At 39.9% G+C, this 18329-nt stretch overlaps 1 protein-coding gene across 7 annotated transcripts in view; it reads left to right on the top strand.

Annotated features, from left to right (window-relative positions):
• srpk2 (SRSF protein kinase 2) overlaps positions 1–18329 on the top strand; it is a 55187-nt gene that overhangs the window by 17605 nt on the left and 19253 nt on the right. For 3 of the 7 annotated variants that reach the window (XM_058645200.1, XM_058645197.1, XM_058645201.1), the window contains one exon: positions 17777–17928. In XM_058645200.1, coding sequence (XP_058501183.1) covers positions 17777–17928 — 152 coding nt within the window. Of the gene's footprint in view, positions 1–5622; positions 5758–17776; positions 17929–18329 lie in introns of those variants that run through there. The other 4 variants (XM_058645202.1, XM_058645198.1, XM_058645195.1 and 1 more) reach the window with 3 other exon arrangements.

Genomic DNA, 18329 nt, shown 5'->3' with positions numbered 1-18329 from the left:
GTAGAAGTTCAATATTTCTGTCTGCAACACCATCTGGGTCCTATCTGACACACACACCGACGAGTCATAAGCATCACAATGCTGATTATCTAACCTTTATTCACTGTGTGCTCTGTCAAGAGATGTTTGTGTGTTTGTTTATATGAATGCTTTGTAACGATGAGGTGTTGGAATCTTCACATATGATACAGAATGTGCATGTTACATAGAGAATAAAATGGATATCTTAAGACGAAGCTGCTAGGTCAGTCCAATTTCAGAAATTAGTATTTAATCAACCATTTTTTGTCTGTATGATGTGTGATTGGTGGATCTGCCACTTGTCATGGACAGAGAAAAGCAAGTAGGGAACATGAATGAGGAAGAGAAGGATAGAAAAGGAGGAAGCGAGGTGATAAGAAAGGTCGGGGGCAGGAAAGGTAGCAGGAGCGAATGATCAATGAGAATAAGTAACAGACAGTGCATGCAGGCTCACACAGCCATTAGCATCAGTACCTTAATATTTCCATTTCATCTCTCTCCTTTCATCTGACACCGGTTCAAACACAGTTTACTGGATACATTCAAATACTCCTGTGTAGTCTCCTTGCTGCCTCCTTTTTAATTCACATGACTTATTGCTCTGTGATACAAAAAAACTAAATTATTATTTTACCTCAACCAAGGAGGTTAAGTTTTTTTTTTGTCTGTGTTTGTATGTGAGCAGCAGAGGAAAATAACAGATTGGGAGGTCATTTTTCTGGGGATGTACTGTAGGTTATTGCCCATGGAAAATATTATTTAATCCTCGTGGTGATCAGGATATGGATCCAGATACAGGATTAAAAAAAAAGTGAATGTGTATTGACAGATGGTTTGTGCTCTCTGAGTGTTTCTCTAGACATTAAATAAACTTGAGGAAATTCTTTGTGTCGTTCTCTCTTGAGGAAGAACACTAAAACTGTATATTTAAAACTATTTTCTTTGTTCTCAGATGTAAATGTTTGCTGGATTCTGTGGTTTTGTACACTTGGGCAATATGGACATTAGCGTCAGGCATCATCTGTTCATGAAGTTGAAAGTATGGATTATGTAGATAGTGACACAAATTTGTAATTAGAATGTTTTAAGGTTTCTGGATTATTTTGGACACTTGACTATGAATAGTAAGATTATGGTAAATTTAGACAGCCATTTTAGTCATTTTCTTGCATAATGAAAAAAAACAGAGACCTTTGATTTAAAAATGATCATTGTTGGTTGATGGATATGAAGCAACAATTATTTGGAAGATTATTTGGAAGGAAAAGAATACAGGGAGGAGAAGGACATTGGACAGAGAGCAGCAGAGGATGCAGAATGAATTATTGGAATGTGTCCAGTCAGTCAGTCAGTAAGCCATGCACATGCAGCAAACAGCATCACATCGAGCAGCCATCACAATCACACATGTCAACCTTTGTTTGACTGGCCTATATCTCCACCATCCACCATCTTCTCTGAGCTGACCCACATTGCCACAGACACACACAGACATGTGCAGCCTTAGCCATCACATGATGTGAACATTATCCTTCCTGTTGCGCTCGTAAAGAAACAGATGATTGCTTCACTTTCTTCCCTGCTCCTTCTTCTTTGTGTTTTTTTTAATTATTCCATACAGTCTCCCACCTATTCTTCCTCTTTTTCTTTTTTGTGGGGTGGGGGGGGGCTTTTTGCCTTCATTGGACAGGACAATGAAGTGGGAAGACACACAGCAAAGGACCACGGGTGGAACCTAACCCTGGTCACTGCAAATGGGCCCTGTCGGTGATGGTGAATATAAATCAGCAGTAAATAAAAGATATGTGGGTTTGGATGTGGGTGTTTGTGTTGTCGATGCTGGCCTGAACATTTTCAGGCCTTGCAAACAAGTCTAACCTGGCTGGCATAGCACAACTTTCTCACTGGGAATTTCCATCCTGCTTGATGATCTAATGTTGGTTTGTCAGTCAAACAATCAACATTCAAACATTCAACACCCCGGAACAAGACACCTCAGGAGTAGTGTGTCGAAGGCGTCCGCCATGTTGAAACTCACACTGAATGGGTCATGTGATCTGGTCCCATGTAGGCTCCTGTCCAAGCATGAGCGGCTCACCAGGGTTTTGGTGTCGTTAGGTGTCAAAGATCATGCAGCGGTGTCAGTCGATTGAGCTGAGAACAACATTTGGGCCTGTAGTTTGGCAAAGTGATGCTTTTACCATGTTATTGTGGTGTGGTGCAGCCCCAAAACTGATTCCATCATCATCTATAGCTACGTCCTTCAAGGCAACAAAAATGTTAAAGGAAATTATTTCTATAGTGGATGGATGGATGGATGTAGAGGTTGACTATATGCTTTTCTAGGGCCAGTGTTGATCATTTGGAATCAGGACATGTATATACACATACATACATTGTCTGTATCTCAAATCTTTGTTTGGAATATGCAGTTATCACATTGAGAATGTGTAAATGTAATGAAATGAGCATTAATTCTATTAATTAGATAATAAGAACCCTATGCTGATCATTTTAAAAAAAAGCAAACATTAGCCTGATTAATTGGTCTAATAATAAACAAAGGAAATAACAAAATAATTATAATTAAATCACAACGGGATGTTTGGCTGAACCAGAATATGAAACTGAGACTGGTTTCTGTCAGACATAAGGTGCTGCCTTTCAGTGGGTGTTTTCATCACAGAACAATTTCCAGTAAAATAAAGGTTCATCATCCCTCTGAAGCTTCATCATCTATGACATGTTGCGGTCTATAACCTGGCTACACACTCCTCGTTGGAAAGTCTGGGTTAATGGTTGCAAAACTTGTTTTTCTTTTCTAACATAATCCTCTATTCTCAGCACAACTGATAATGCTCAGTTAATTTTGGCAAAAGCAGGACATTTGTACAAAACGGATTGTTGACACAGCAAGGATCAAGAAAGCTTATCATTTCATTGAGTTCAGTTTACTTCTGCCTATTTGTGTCCACCGCCGTCCTTGGTGACTCACTGTGTTTACATGAGCAGCATAGCAGTCTTCTCATCTCTTTACTATCGCCTTCTCTTTTTGTCTTTATTTGTCTTTCTCTCTCTTCTTATCTAACCTCTGTTTTAAGTGTCTCACTGGGAACCAAATCACAGGCACAGTTTTTAAAAAAATGTGTGAAATTGGTCATTTGGGTGACTGTTGGTATGGAGAAATTGCGCCAAATTTATTTATTACATTTATTTATTTATTCATATTATGTGAGCAACATCCACCATTGAAAGGCTTTGAGATGCTTCACAAATGTCATATTAAGGAGCCAAAACATTGTTGCACTGGTCTATATAAAATGTACATTTGCATTTTGCGTATACTGTTACCCATCAACTGTTCTCTATGGGTTATTAATTAATTTGAATAAGCAATGCCAACCAGTCTCATAATAGACTGCATTACCATTATACTTGTTAAAAGGTCTCTTTTATTCTCGTTATCTCACGGTGTAAAGACTTAAGCTGCAGTATGGATATTTAACATGAGGCTACGGTCTGTCTTTATAACTATGTATCGTCAGGGTCTGTGTATCACTGTGTATGTTATACTTGACAGAAGCAAGGGCATGGTGGAAGAGAGAGAATGAGACAATGTGATAACACAGATATTTTGGGTATGTTTGAGGGGGGGAGACCGATCACCCTCAGAGGAAGCGAGGAAAGAGTTGATAAAGCCATAGGAAGAACGGCGGAAAAGGGAAAGTCCAAGATAGAGACGTGGAGACCAAAGAAGCTGGTGGGGGATTCTCACAGACACAAAGATGAAATAGCAGACGTTGAGCAGAGGAGGGAGAGTGAGGTTGAAGATGGAAGGAGAAGATAGATGGCTCTCTGCAGAGTTGCGCAGTGTGTTGGGTAATGCTAGGTCACCAGGGGACTCATCTGTACTGATGCTGCAGCGCTGAAGCAGTGGAATGATAATGGCCTGTTTGTGTTTGCGTGTGTGCAGGAAGGTATGTGTTTGTTTGTGTGGCGTTTGTATTCACATGTGCCGCAAGAGCATGTTTTCATTTGAAAGTACCACTTTGTCTCTCTTTGTGTCCCGCTACTGTCTCTCCCTCCACTGAGTCACTTGTCTACTCCAAAACTGAGAGCAGTATTGTGTGTATTGTGTCTGAGGAGGACACTGTTTCACTGTTGTTTCTCCTTCTGCACCAGGGTCAGGAATAGTTCTTCTTTTCCTCATGTAAGTCCCTGAGCAGGTTTGGTGGGGTCACTGACCTTTGGACTCACGAAAGTCCTTCAGTTTGGCACCGTAGGTAAGTTGGCTCTGACTCTGCTCTCTAGTTTGGCAGCAGTGTGGTGACAGAGCAGCCAATAATGCCACAGTGGGTGTCTGGTTTGCTTTTGCCGCTAACACACACTGTTGGACCAAGCATGGCAATCCTGATGTAGTTGTATTGTGAAATTTGAAAACAAAAATTTTCAATACTTCATTTTTTTCTCATGTATATTTGTAATCATAGACAAAGGATGCATTAATTAGTTATTGAGCCAATACTGTACAAAGCCACATCAAATAATTTGATAATCTCCAACCAGTAATTATTCAAGTGAACTTGAGCTCCTTTTTTGTTGATAGCATTTCCTAAATATTGTAATCTATGACAAAAAACTCCAAATTGATGCCTCATGTTTTACTTATTCACGACTGATGTGATGTGCAAATACTGAGAGAAAAGCGGCAAATTCACACATTTGAGAAGCTGAAACTAGATAGTTGTTGCAATTCTGCATAAATTCTTTTAAAATGATGAAAATGAACGCATTCTTAAAATAGCTGCTTAATTTTGAGTGAAATACTTTATGTATTTTATGTATCATAATCTGACCCATGACAACAAAATAGTACATATAAGTAAGTATGTCCTCTAAAAGTAATTAATATGAGATTAAACTTTGTTTTGTATTTGTTGTTTGTCTTACTGTAGTTTCCTTGACAAAACTTTGTGGTATATATTTTGTTTTAAGTAGTAAATTGAAATGTTGTACATAAATGATAAGTGTTACAGATTAGGCTTACATCTGCATCGGAGATCTGCCTGCTGACAGATTAAGGGATAATCCACCACACAGGTCATTATTTTTAATTAGCTCAAATTTCCGGCTGCTCATACAGCCACTCAGCATTATGTTTGAAACCAGGTCCTGATTTTACTTTTTGACAGCAGGCAGTATTTCTGGAACGCCGTTGTCTGGATGCTTAAATGACATGTAAAGTCTTTCCAGGGAGTTCAGAGTGTATTTTAGGCAACACGATTCATGTAATGCTCCTAGAGATGGAAAGATGCCGCTGTGCCGTGGGTGTTGCTTTTCAGATCTCTATGTGACATACTGTGCGCTTTTGTCGCCATGTGTATATGAAGTAGATGCATCTATCGGTCTGTGCTGTAGTACGTACAAGTGTGTGTGTCCCTTCATTATGTGCTCACACAGTCCAGACTCGAGTGTGCATTGAGTAGGATCTTTAACAGGTGGGTGTCACTGGCCCACGTGACCACTGCTGGAATTCAAGGCTTGGTTCGTCTTGCCTCGCCACTGCTGTGTCCGTGAATCTTCAGCAGAGAGCAGAGGGACCTACTGTGTTTATTCTGATCCTCCATCCATCCTTATTTCCTGACTCATGGAGTTTAGCCCGTGTCCGTCCACGAAGAAGAAATGGGGTCTGGCTTTGTGTGTACTTCGCCTCCGCCACAGGGCGCTTCGAAAAAGGTAGATGGAGAAAAGGGAAACATTAAATGTCAAAGGGGGGGGTTGGATTGACGAGACTCAAAGGCAAGGTATGGATTATTGTTTGTATGCCAGTGTTTCAGTCCTATTTTATGTGCTTTGCATTGTATTTAACAAAGCAGACTTGTGTAGAAGAGGAAAGAATGTAGCATTCATTGACAGGACAAAAATGCTAAATTATAGTTTTTGTATATCTAATGCCTCCACGACTGTAGCGGATTTGTTAATGACAGCAAAATATTTATTTCTTCCAAAACTCAGATATGGGGTAGAGGATGAGTTGGAAGTGGATAAATGCATCGATGAAGTCAAAAGTCAAGGCACTTTATTTTCTGTCAATTGTCTTGATAATGAATTAACTTTATCAGTTCCTCTGAAAGACATCTAATTTTATATTCTCAAGCTGAATATCATTGGTGTTTAAGCTGCACAAAGCGTATTTGATATGTGGGTCTGATTCAAATCCAGATTTCAGACATGCACTAAAATATCAGTCGGTAGAGCTGGCACCTATTGCAGTGACCTGGTATGATTTCAGCTGGTCCTTTGCTGTGTGTCTTCTCCCCTTGCAGACCTCACTGTCCTATCCATTAAATAAGTAAAAAAATCTGCAAGTGTTTTTTTCTTTTCAAGTTATTGTATTAAAAGGCAACTATAGGAAAGCTGTTTATTCAGCACATTATAATTTATCAATTTACATTTTATTTTTCACATAAAATACACTTCCTCTCGATTTTTAATGCCGCAGCAAACACATTATTCCAAAACCTCTCTTACCAAATGTTCCTGGCTCTGCTCATTCTGGCCTAAGCCTATACTCTCCACAGCTCTGTGGTTTTAGTCAGGTCATTTATTGTGTGCGTTCCTGCAGCAGATGAACTTGGGTTTTGTGAGTGGAAGGCAGCAAACATTTGTCATGAGCCCAACAGAGTGCTATTTAACAAGGCCTTCTTTTTCCATTGTGATCTATTTAGAACAAAATACCTCTGTCTACACAACATAATTAATCTAAATGAAACAGTTGTGATCTAAAATAAAATATGTGGGGAATTATCTGCTCAGCCATGTAGTGGATAGAGGGAATCCTCTGTCCTCATCGAACCACACTCTCTATTTTTTTTTCCCTCTTTCCGAGATGAGGTACTGTTATATTTATAAAACATATTTTTAGACCTGTACTAATGGTGACATCTCTCAGATTGGCAGTGATTATGAGAAGTCATTTAAAGCTTGCCTCTGAAAACTCAACCGTATGTTACTTCACATTGTTACCTAGCCTGAGATGAGGCCTTGGGTATCAGTAAATACCCATGGGAGTGGAGAGAGCTGCGGCTACATTGACGATAATAAAGTCTCAAACAAGCTATTACATGATTTCTCACAGTTACCCATAATCATGGTGAACTTGGGCCGATTAAAATACTTTTCATGGAAAAACAGAGCCTGTAGAAGTTATTCATGATTACCTATGGTTTCATGATGCTGTTGTTTTTGTTTGTAGGGTTTTAAGTAGCCGAACTTTAGTCTGCCAGAAGGATGTCAGATCTATCTTGGCTTAAAGGTTTAGATTGGAAGTTTCTTCTTGGCCTTGGAAACCATATTTGGTGAAATCTTTGGCTTACTGGCTGAAGTTTGTGATCACGGTCTTGAGAGCTAAAGAACTAGGTATAGCTCTGTTTTCCTCCGAGACAGTGTACTCACACAGCACTAGTTGCAGCATGATCAATGCCAGGTTTTCATGGATCTACTTGAGTAGTACACTTACTCATCTTATCCAGAATCTGTAAGAATAGGATAAAGTACAACCAACGTAGAATTATCACAAATACTCAAATATCTGATTATTAGTTTGATGATTAAACAAGTGGATCAGTTGATGCGACTATTCATGTTACAAGACTGAACAACATTGAACCAGCATTTGCCACCATGAAATACTCATTTGTGGCCATGAAATATTAATTTGTGTGCTAGAAATACTAATTTGTGGCCACAAAGTAGTATTTTGTGCACACATTATACACCTTTCGTGACAAATTAGAGTTGAACTTTCCCCCCAAGTCATGTCTGGGGCTCTGTAGATTGTGCAGAAATAAGTATCTCTGCATTCATGACCAGGGTCTTTGAATGCATCTCATTAGCTGCTCCTCATAGCTCAACAAACTGAACCCTGCATTATTCTCATTAGCTCTCATGCAGTGGAGTTTAGAATAATTCACAAATAATGTTGAATATTCAAACAGTATGTGCTGATTTTTTCTTCATTGAATGACAGTATGACCAGTTTAACACCGTAGGCATTTGGTTGGCTGGATTCTTTTTATTCCCAATTTAATTGCTAGTCCTTATAAAATACCAGGCTTCTTCGGGAGTGCATACTTTTAAATCTTGCCATGCCAAAGGAAGGAAAAAGAAAAAACCTGGTCATTTATCCTGATCTGCTCTAAAATGTAATTGGTTCTTCCTTGTCATGCCTCATACCTCCAGAAAATCCCAATTCTGTTGTTTGTGAGTTATCCAACAAGCAAACAAGCAATGAAAATACCACCTCTTTGGCAGAGGTAATTGAAGGTTTTTTTTTTTACTCTGGTTTAAAATATACAGCATTTGTGTATTTACTGCATGAGCACCTACAGGGTTTTTTTTGTTTGTGTTTTACATGCATGCATGCTCATGGCTTTTTGTGATGCTCTCGCGGTGGGCGGATGTGATCTCCACAATACCAGGCTTTGTGGTTGGCTGATGTCACCGGAATGTATAACTACAGAATGCATTATGTGAGTGCACCATACAAAGATGAGTGTAAAGGGCACTGCACAATTAAAGATATAGCAGATAGCCATCGGCTCTGTGTACAAGATGTGAGCAGAGTAATTCAAGAGGTCCAGATAAATGGCTTAATGGGCACGGGAAATGCACAAAACACACACGTGGAAGCACATAAATACAGACAAATTGTATGAGCAGGAAGAGTGTTATCCTGGTTTGCATTGCATGTGGATGCTGGTCGTTGGATTTCAGAGATTAAATGTACCTGTCACTTCATTAGCCTGCCTTTAAGGGTGTGTAATGTGTGTTTGTTTATGTGCATATGCCATGCAGAGGAGTCAGCAGTTTATGGTGCACTATATTCATGCATGCTATAGGGGCTTCTTATAGATTTTTCTCTGCAGCTTCGATCGCCTCTTATCTTTGACTGTGTTGTTGCTTTTTGTAAGCAATGCATCATGCAGTGTATCTACTGAAGAGTTCAGTCATTGCTGCGTAGCATGTGGCCTTGTATCAATTGGCTGCCTGTGGGGAATTTCTGCAGCAGTCAGTTCAGCCTCTACAGACTGGACTGAACCATGTGACACAAAACGGAGACTATTAATGTTGTCCTGTACCTGAGTAAGGGGAGAGTAGCTCGGTGTCATGTGTAATACTTGGACCATATTTGTGGCTGAAAGTGCTTATTTAATGTGTCAAATATGTAGATTACTCAAGTGATGTTTGTCTACATTTTGCTTTTCCCCTGTTCATCGTATGTGAAGGAAATACAGTTGTTGTAGCTGCTCAGGAAACAAAGGAGAGTTGAAAATTGGCCATACAAATCTCAATGTGGATATAGGAATTTAAGGAAAAGCTTGTTTTCTGTCCAAGTGAGGCATAATGAATTAATGAGCTACTTTATTAAGCAAGACACTTCAAAGAAGATAAATATAAAAGCTGCTCTATAAGAACTTTTAAAATAACAAAACACATTAATAATAATTTAAAAAACCCAAGCTGTAATAAATAGTGCTGCCATTCCCTATTGCTTTGTCTTACTGATTCATTACGTTTGCCACAGGAAATCTCTGCGCCCAAATTGCATTTCAAGATTATGACAGAGAACAATTCCACATTCCTATTGTATACTGTGGAGGAATCCAGCATTAAATCAGGACAGCCATCATTTTGCAACTACAGGTTATATTGGGGCAGCGCAGCCAGTGACGTCACTGCATCCTGAAAATAGCAGCGAGATCTCAGCTGAACACACAGACAGATACTCCGGAGGAGGAGGAGAGGGAATGAGTCAGCTGTCCTGTCGACACAGGCCAAGAAGGAGAAATGGAGAGAATGAAAGATTAACGATGAATCAATTGCGGCAGAGACTCCCGGGGTGCACAAGCAGAGCTGAAGGACACCCTAGGTCTGAATCCCACGCCTTAGCATTGAGAGTGGAGGATAATGCTCTTGTTGCTAAGGAATACCTGTTACCTTGGTGATAACAAGACATGTTTAAGGATGAGTCATCAAGTTCAAACTTGAGAGTGGCCAACTGTTTCAGTCGGCAACACGATTGTCACTGAAGCGACATTTCTGAAGGAATGTGGATAAAATGAATTGATACAAACAATCAAAACACAAAACAAGTGTGAAGAGGTGTTAATGTTAATAATGTACTGAAGCAAAGAATATACTTTTCAGCAATTTGCATACAGTGATTTGTTTTGGATAGAGGAGAACTCGGTGTACACAAGTTCCAAATGAACAAACAAAGAAAAAGCCCGAACCAACAGAGGTTGGAACAGGCTGGTATGCTCAGATGAAGTTAATCTACCTAATCTATCTGAGAAGAGCAGACAGTGGAGCGGGACGTGGACTCACACGCCAGACACTCAGACACAGTTTGTAGAACGCAGTAGTATTCAAGTGATGCAAAAAAGTACATGGACAGACAGTCAGAATAAGCAAAGGTACCAAAATCAGGAAGCAGAGTCAAAGAGAACGACATGGGTCATACACTATAGACTAAAAGGATTATTATTAGATTAGGTTCATTTTTAAGCTCAATTATCATTTAATATTGACTGGGAATTAATAAGTAATTTCAAATCATTCTTCATATTATTTAAACAGCCTTTAGTTCTGAAGAATTTATATTTGTGGATTAAAAATTTGGAAAGATTAAAAGTTTGTTCGACTACCTCATGTTGAAAATGATCTGCTGTGAAAAATGAATAACTATAGACTCGACTGCATTGGTTGAATAGTTGACAGTTAACATATATGATGTTGTTGTTAAACTATTGATAAGAGTGAAATTGTGTTTTATTTCTGTACAAGTTCTGTTGTTCAATCTATCTGTTGTTCAAATAAGAAATCCGTGTGGAGAGAAGTTGTGATTGTAAATCATATTCCAGCTTAGTGACATTTAAGGGAAATGATTTGTCTTGTCCATGTTTGTCTCTCAGACCTCTCAGAGATATATCACATGCTAGTGTCTGTGTTGATGCATCTCTATTTCCTCCAGTATTACATAAATTCATTGAAAATAATAACAACTGGAGAGTCAATCAAAACTAATAAATAATCACAAAACTAATTACTGACTAAAAGAGTACCACTATTAGTTCTACAACTGAGTTGAGAAATGTTTGATTGTTTACTTTACCTCCGATGTGTTTCAATATGTCTGTAAATAGATCTGCAAAGAGCGTTAGATTTCAAAATAAAACAGGAAACCGCACAGGATGAACAGATTATAATAAGATGTTGTAGGACTTCATATGTTAATTGTCCCATTTCAAATGGAGATGCAGTTAATACAATCTCTGCATAGAGGATCTTCTTTAAAGGTACATTTTGTAAAAAATACTGACTAATAATGACTAATCTAATGGTCTAACTTCTTCAACTCACCCCACCCGTTCCTATCAGAGATATACGTTGGCTCTTGTTTACCCAAAAGGATGTCATTTTTTCTTCACAGCAAGCTTCCACTCCAGAATGGACAAAAATGCCTGGTTTGTTCATTCGTGACGGACAGTAACAGAAAAACATGACAGTGCAAGATGGTGGCCACTCTTGCCTAAAGTACATATAAAAGTGTCAGTCTAAGGTTATTATTTTAAAGGCATTGTAAACTTATCCAAACATACTTATGGGAAGTATGTTTAATCAAGGTGACAATGAACCATACTGAAAATGTTTCGTAGAGCCATTGGCTGTAGCCTCCTTGACACACAGATTATGTTGCAATGTCACCTGACTTCCTCTTCAGCATCCATCCACACTGCTCCAGTGTGATATGACTCTTTGATGCAGTTTTATGTTATTGCTGTACACCTGCAATGTTTCACCATCAGAGAACAGAGACCAATATACATAACTATAAAGAGGAGCTGTGTTTGCTGACACTGCACTCTTTCAGGCGTTGACACCGAGTTTGTATTTATATCAAAATGATGGCCGTGTTTTTATTGTACATGTGGAAGTTGTTTTAACTGTACACTGTTGCCATGTTCAGTTCTGCCCCCTCAAGTCAGCAATTAATAGGAATAATGCTGTGCAGAGGACATGAGGGCAGGGTGTGAGGAGGGAATTACTGCTGGTGATTGGTCAGTGGCGTGGCAGTTCCTCCTCCCTGTGGATGTGGTCAAATGAAATCATCATACATAGCCTTTTCCATCGCTGGAGCTTTGTGACAGAACTGTTTTTTTCGCATTCGAATGAGGAAGCTGGGATGGAGCCTTGAAACAATCGAACATCAAAACATGTATGGATGTTAGACACATTCGGTCAGGTTGGTCTCTTGTGGCGGCGCGCTCACTTGCAGCGGCTCTCTTTTCTTTCCTTTTCTTGCCAATTGCACGTGAGAGACGTCTTTTGAAGTTACGTTTTAGACGATTTAGATGCTGGACACGTGAAAGTATATCAGGCTGTTTAACAGAGGTGCACATGCCAATCATGGGCGTGAGAGCAGTGTGTGCGTGTGTGCTCTGGTCCTGGGTTGGGATGTCAGAAGCAGTCTGGACACGCACACAGACATAACAAGATGCTAAAGGAGGTTACGCACGTTCTGCAGGTTGTAGACTGAACCTCTCCTGTCTGAACCTGTGGTCCACAGTCACATGTTATGTTATGTTATGGCACCACCACTGTGTGTATTCAGTCAGTGCTGCAGTCATTCCCAGAGAGAGAGAGAGAGAGAGAGAGAGAGAGTGTGTGGGAGGAAACCAGATTTCTCCAACCCATGTGCACACGTGCACACAGGGAGAACATGCAAACTCCGTGCATAAAGACCCTTATTTTGTCCCCCATCTTTTACGTTTATGCTTGTATTTCATTGATGGCTCAAAAATAAAAGGCACCACGTTTAAAAAAGAAATGATGTGAACCTTGGACCCTCTGTTTAAACTGTTTAAACATACAGTATATCCTTTATTTAACCAGGTAAAAAAAGTCTTTGTCATTGAGATTAAAATCTCTTTTTCAAGAGCGGCCTGGCCAAGGCGGCAGCATCAGTACACTTCATAAAAACAGACAAACAATACAGAAAACAACCACCACAACACAAACAAACAGGTCACTTATTAAAACTCAATTACAGCAGCTACGTCCATCGAGAGAACGCTTTTCTCTGTCCCTTAAAATTGAAAAAATTTGAATTCACCCAGGGATATCAGTTCAGATATTTTCCTTTTGAAAGTCGTTCCAGGATGACGGGGCAGAATATTTAAAAGCTTTTTTTTTTTTTTCCAAGCTCTGTTCTCACACTCACACAGGGTCAGCATCAGAAGAGAACGAAGAGCAAAGTGAGTTTGATTACGGACTAAGAGTTCACAGAGATACGAGGGGAGCGGTCCAAGAATACATTTGTATTATGAAAGTTAACCACGATTCAACTTTGGCACACAGAATACAGTGATGAATGGGATTCCTATGACCTGTGATAAAACGGAGGGTGACAGTGATATACAGTGTCCAGCTTTTTGAGGTATTGATCGTGAGTTGTGTTTATGAAACCTAAATAGTCCATTAGTGGCAGATAAGTTGCTGTGATGAAAATATTGCCACACCTGAAGAGAAAAGCAGGGTCTGTTCCCAAAAAAGAAGCCTAGCTTTAGTTTTAGTGTTGATACAAGGTTATCAATATGTAGTTTAAATGTCAGGCTCCGATCAATGATAACTACTTATATGAATGGACTCTCTCTATTTAAGTTCCTTGAGCAGACGTTATTATCTTTACATCTGATGTTACTTAACATGTCAGAATACGATTTAAAAAGCCATTGCTTATAAACGGACTAAAGATAATTGGTGTACAATTTTATATAGGAGACGTGCAGCACTTGAAGTTCACCTTCTACTTGAGTAAATGGCTCCTCCTATAGAGTGAAAATTAGTGCCAATTCATGTAGGGAGTTGATTAGTCAGTCTGACAAGAGGAGTGATTTAATCATGACTGACTGATTAGAGTCAGACTGTTGGTGCTGAGTGCCATGTTTCAGAGACACTGGAGTGTGGAGGTTAGGTGAAGAGATTTGTACAAAAATCTGACAGTAAAACACGTGGCCATTAAAAGGGCGTATAACGGACCAAAGTAAATGATCTACATGTGAAATGAGGAAAAAATGAAATCCAACCAAGCTTAGCTTATTACCCTGTCTTGTTCTGTCCTCTGCCTCTTGTTGGTTTTCCACCTGCTCAGCACTAATGCTCTCTCCTCTTCCGTCTGTTTCTCAGCGTGCTTTATGATGGAATGATGTGCAGCACGTATCAGTGTCAATGCATTCATGTTGATCAAAGTATCTTCCCACACACAGTGTATAAAGATTTCATGTATCTGATGCAGACACATTTTCTGTCCACTGCCCTATTGCGCTTATTTTCCCCCGTCTCTGCTTGTGTTTGTCTCTCCCTTTGCTCTCACATGCCTCCATATATTAATTTGTCACGCTATCTTTGCCTGCGTGATATTTGATTCTCTCTGTCTTTTGCTGTTTACACGTGTTAGTTTCATCTGCTTCCCACGGTGTTTTTTTCTTTCTCTCTCTTCTCTCTGCTTTGCTTCCCTTCATCCCGCCTCTTGCTTTCTGTTTTCTGTTTTGCTCAATTCCTCTCCGCTCTGTCACGGTCTCTCCTCTGTCTGTCTTTCACACTGTGGCGTCTTTGCCGTCTTAATGTTTTTGCTGCTCAGCAGAGGTCCACACAGTTATGGGGGTTAAGTGTTCGTAAAGCCAATGGTGAGATGAGCTGTATAAAAGCGCTGAGCCTATAGGCGTGATGTATGATGTAAAGATACTGCATCCTACTGCAAGGACACATTCCTCAGTGTGTGTGTGTGTGTGTGTGTGTGTGCGTGCTCACGCAAGTTGTAAAATAGCAATGAAATCTCAGTGCCAATGTTATCCTCTGTCCTTTGCTGCTGCATTGGTAGAACCAGTGCTTTTTGTGTGTGTTTTGTTTGTATGTGTATTGGCCTTGCCACCAGTTCAACAACCCCCCCAAACACACACACACACCACAGTTGCCATGGGAACACACCAAGAGCCTCCATCATGTGTCCGTGCCTGTGACCACAATTAAATAACAGCTTACAAGCTCTGGCCTTGTGTTAATGTGTCTATGTATATTTTTTCTTAACTTAGCATTGGATCATGTTGCCAGTGTGTGGTGACGTGTTTGTCAGGCTCTGTCAGCTCTCATTAGAAGTCTTCTAATTCAGTCTTTTAGAGGGAGACTGTTGAAAGAGCCTGTTCTCTTCAAAGCTGTATTTTCACCTCCCAGCACATCACACACAGAACACTGACTTTTAGTGTTTAAAGCTGCAATAATGTCTTTTGTGCCAAAGCGTTTAAATAAATACACACAATTTGTTCACATTTACAAAGTCCTTGGTAGTGAGTGCCTTTTGAACAGAAATGTATGGTGGCCAGGATAAGCTGCACATTATTTTGAAAGATATGGTAATTCAGCAATGCAGACTCATAGATTGGGATTTTGCATGTGGTTGCAGGGCTGTGCAATTAATCAAAACTTGTGTTTAAATTGTGATTATGGCCCCAAATGATTACAAAAACAAAATAATCGAAAACAAAACGATTATTACGAATCAGGGGCTTTTACTCTGAAAATAACGCTTTTAGTGTTGTAATGGTGTCTGACTTCCTGTCCGGCTCGTCATCCAGCAAACATAGGACAGTGGCATTCAATGAAAGATAAAAAGATGCTATGTACAATCATTTACAGTTCTTTTAAGGTTCATTCAAAATTGAATGTTTAAACCCCTTTCTTTTCACGTGCAATAAATTCCAATTCGAGTTCAAGTCATGAGTAATTGTTTGAAATCATTTCAATTTTGACCCATAATCGAGCAGCCCTATGTGGTTGTATTTCGCCAAATTGCTGCAGAAGTCGCACCAATCAAGATATTTGTAGGGAGCACCACACAGAAGGACACACCTGGAGCAAAATCTAAATCATAGAAGAGGATTTTAATAAACTAAAATCATTTTCTCTTTTCCCCAGACTATTAAAAAGTTATCAGCATCAGTGAGTTTCTGTATCAAGCTGCATTTGCAACACTCTTAATGTGTTGCCAAGAGTTAAAGTGTTTTTTTTCCCCTAGTTTCTCTTTTTGTTTGTGTACAATGTTCCCAAAACAAGTCACATGGTAGTGGCCCAGTTTGACGGGATCCACCCAAGACTGAGACGTTAGAAACATGTTCCCAAAACTCACCACAAATAGCCATGTGTGCCATGGCCATGGCCTAACTGATCCCTCATTGTAAGTCACTCTGGATGAGGGTGCCAGCTAAATGTTTAAAATGCAGCCAGGCCTGAAGAAAGAGGCGGCCTTTGCTCTGCAGCCTATTTAACATTTTACCTCTCCTGGGCTCAGTTCCATTTCAGACAAAAACAAGGAAGTGGAACAGGAAAAGTGAACCCTGAAAAGCTGATCAAGTCTAATCTAAGCATCTGTTTGTCATGGTAGATATTACTATATCAGCGTCATTAATCATGTCATACATTGTAGGAATACGGGCAGCCCTGCATACCCCCTCCCAAGGTTCCTTTTGTTTTTACTGTGCACTGCAAGACTGAGAAGTGGTTTGTTTCTCTGTCTGATGTTGGATGGTGTCCATTTTATGTGCTGATTCATGTCTGAGGTGATGGGTGGGTGTGGATTAGTTCAACCTGACTGTCTGTGAAGCTGTTAACATCAGTTCATGAACCAACTGCACTTTTGTTTTCAGTTTATTATTATTACAAATTGACACCAGCTAATGTGCTTTAATGAAGATACTTTGGTATAATCTTTCATTATCTTAGAGATTAGGTTTCAATTTGAAGTTTGAGTCTGAGAATGATGTGCATTTATGTTTTTTAGTGCTTGATACTAAGACCTTAGTGGCCTGACTTTAACTGATATTGACATAATACTGCAGTATCACAGTGTCTTAATTCCATTAAGATCATGTTATGATCACAGATCTGATGATCGTTTGTGATTGTGACCCTGCACAGGTCAGACATGAATAGTTTTTGAGTGTGTCAAAAATGAAGACTGGCTTGTTGTGTGACTAAAACAAAAAGCAAGACCAAAGTAGAATAAATAAATAAATAAAGTATTAAAGTGTGTTTTATGAGAGCTCTTCATCTTCAGAAAAGGCTGCTAGATATCATTTAGGCGGGTTTTGTTGATGAGCCAATTTTTATTCTGATCTAAGCGTTAACCCTTAGTGCTCACACAGCTCTGATCTGTGCCACAGGTGCACCCATGGTAAATTGGTGTGGGAATACTACCCAACTCCGGCGATTTTTATACATTTTGAGGACTTTTTTCTCGGGTGTGTTGAAAATGAAAAAAGGGACATAAGGATATCTATATTGCACTTCCTATATACTGTACGTTTTAACATAGTAATGGGAAAAAGCAGCCGAAAAACTTTTCTCTGTAGCAAAGACCTTTCTGACACAATATGATCAGATCAGCAGATTTGAAAGCTTCTCATGAAGTCAGTACTGGATAATTAATGATGCCAGTCAGCTGCACACACCTTCATTTATGCTTTTAATATTATTCAGCTGCTCTTAAAGCTCTGTCAACACTTGCCCTCGCTTTGAGTCACAGCGGGAAGTAATTAAATATGTGAAAGAAAATTGTTTGAGTTGGGATCTGAATCGGGACCTGACCTACCTGAGTTTACCTGACTTTTATTCCTCTCTCTGCTTTTTTTCTTCACAGGCCTGAGACCCAGCAGAAAGCCCCAGTGAGCTCTCCTCCTCCCCCGCCGCCCCCTCCGCCTCCGCCTGAGCCGACAGGGCCTCCAGAGCCGGAAGAGGAGATCCTGGGCTCCGACGATGAGGAGCAGGAGGACCCCGCAGACTACTGCAAAGGTCAGAAAGACACACAGACCACGCACACTGAGGTCATTCTGTTCCAACCCATAACTTCCACTGTCTTCATCTGCTGCCACAGAGCTCAACAATGGCCACCCTGTCCCCCAGTGTCTCCCCCCTCTGTATTTTCTCCATGTTCTCATGGTATTTGCAGCAGTGCCACTGTAGACATCAGTGGGAGGCACACATTCATTTCAAGGTTGTTTTTTCTGTTGTTGTTTGAAAGGAATGATGGTCTAGTTTCCTACAGACGCTCAGAATGTCCGCGCTAAGAGGTTCAGTTAATCATAACAAAGTGCAGCACACTGTAAATATGCCATTGTGTCACTTTTTTTCCTGATGTCTTTTATCTAATAAACATTAAAGCAGAAAGAAAACAGCAACTGCCTGTTGGACAT

Source organism: Solea solea, chromosome 12 (assembly GCF_958295425.1).
Source record: "Solea solea chromosome 12, fSolSol10.1, whole genome shotgun sequence".
Taxonomy (NCBI): Eukaryota; Metazoa; Chordata; class Actinopteri; order Pleuronectiformes; family Soleidae; genus Solea; species Solea solea.
Note: the sequence above shows the minus strand (reverse complement) of the source record. Positions and strands in the feature narration are given on the sequence as shown.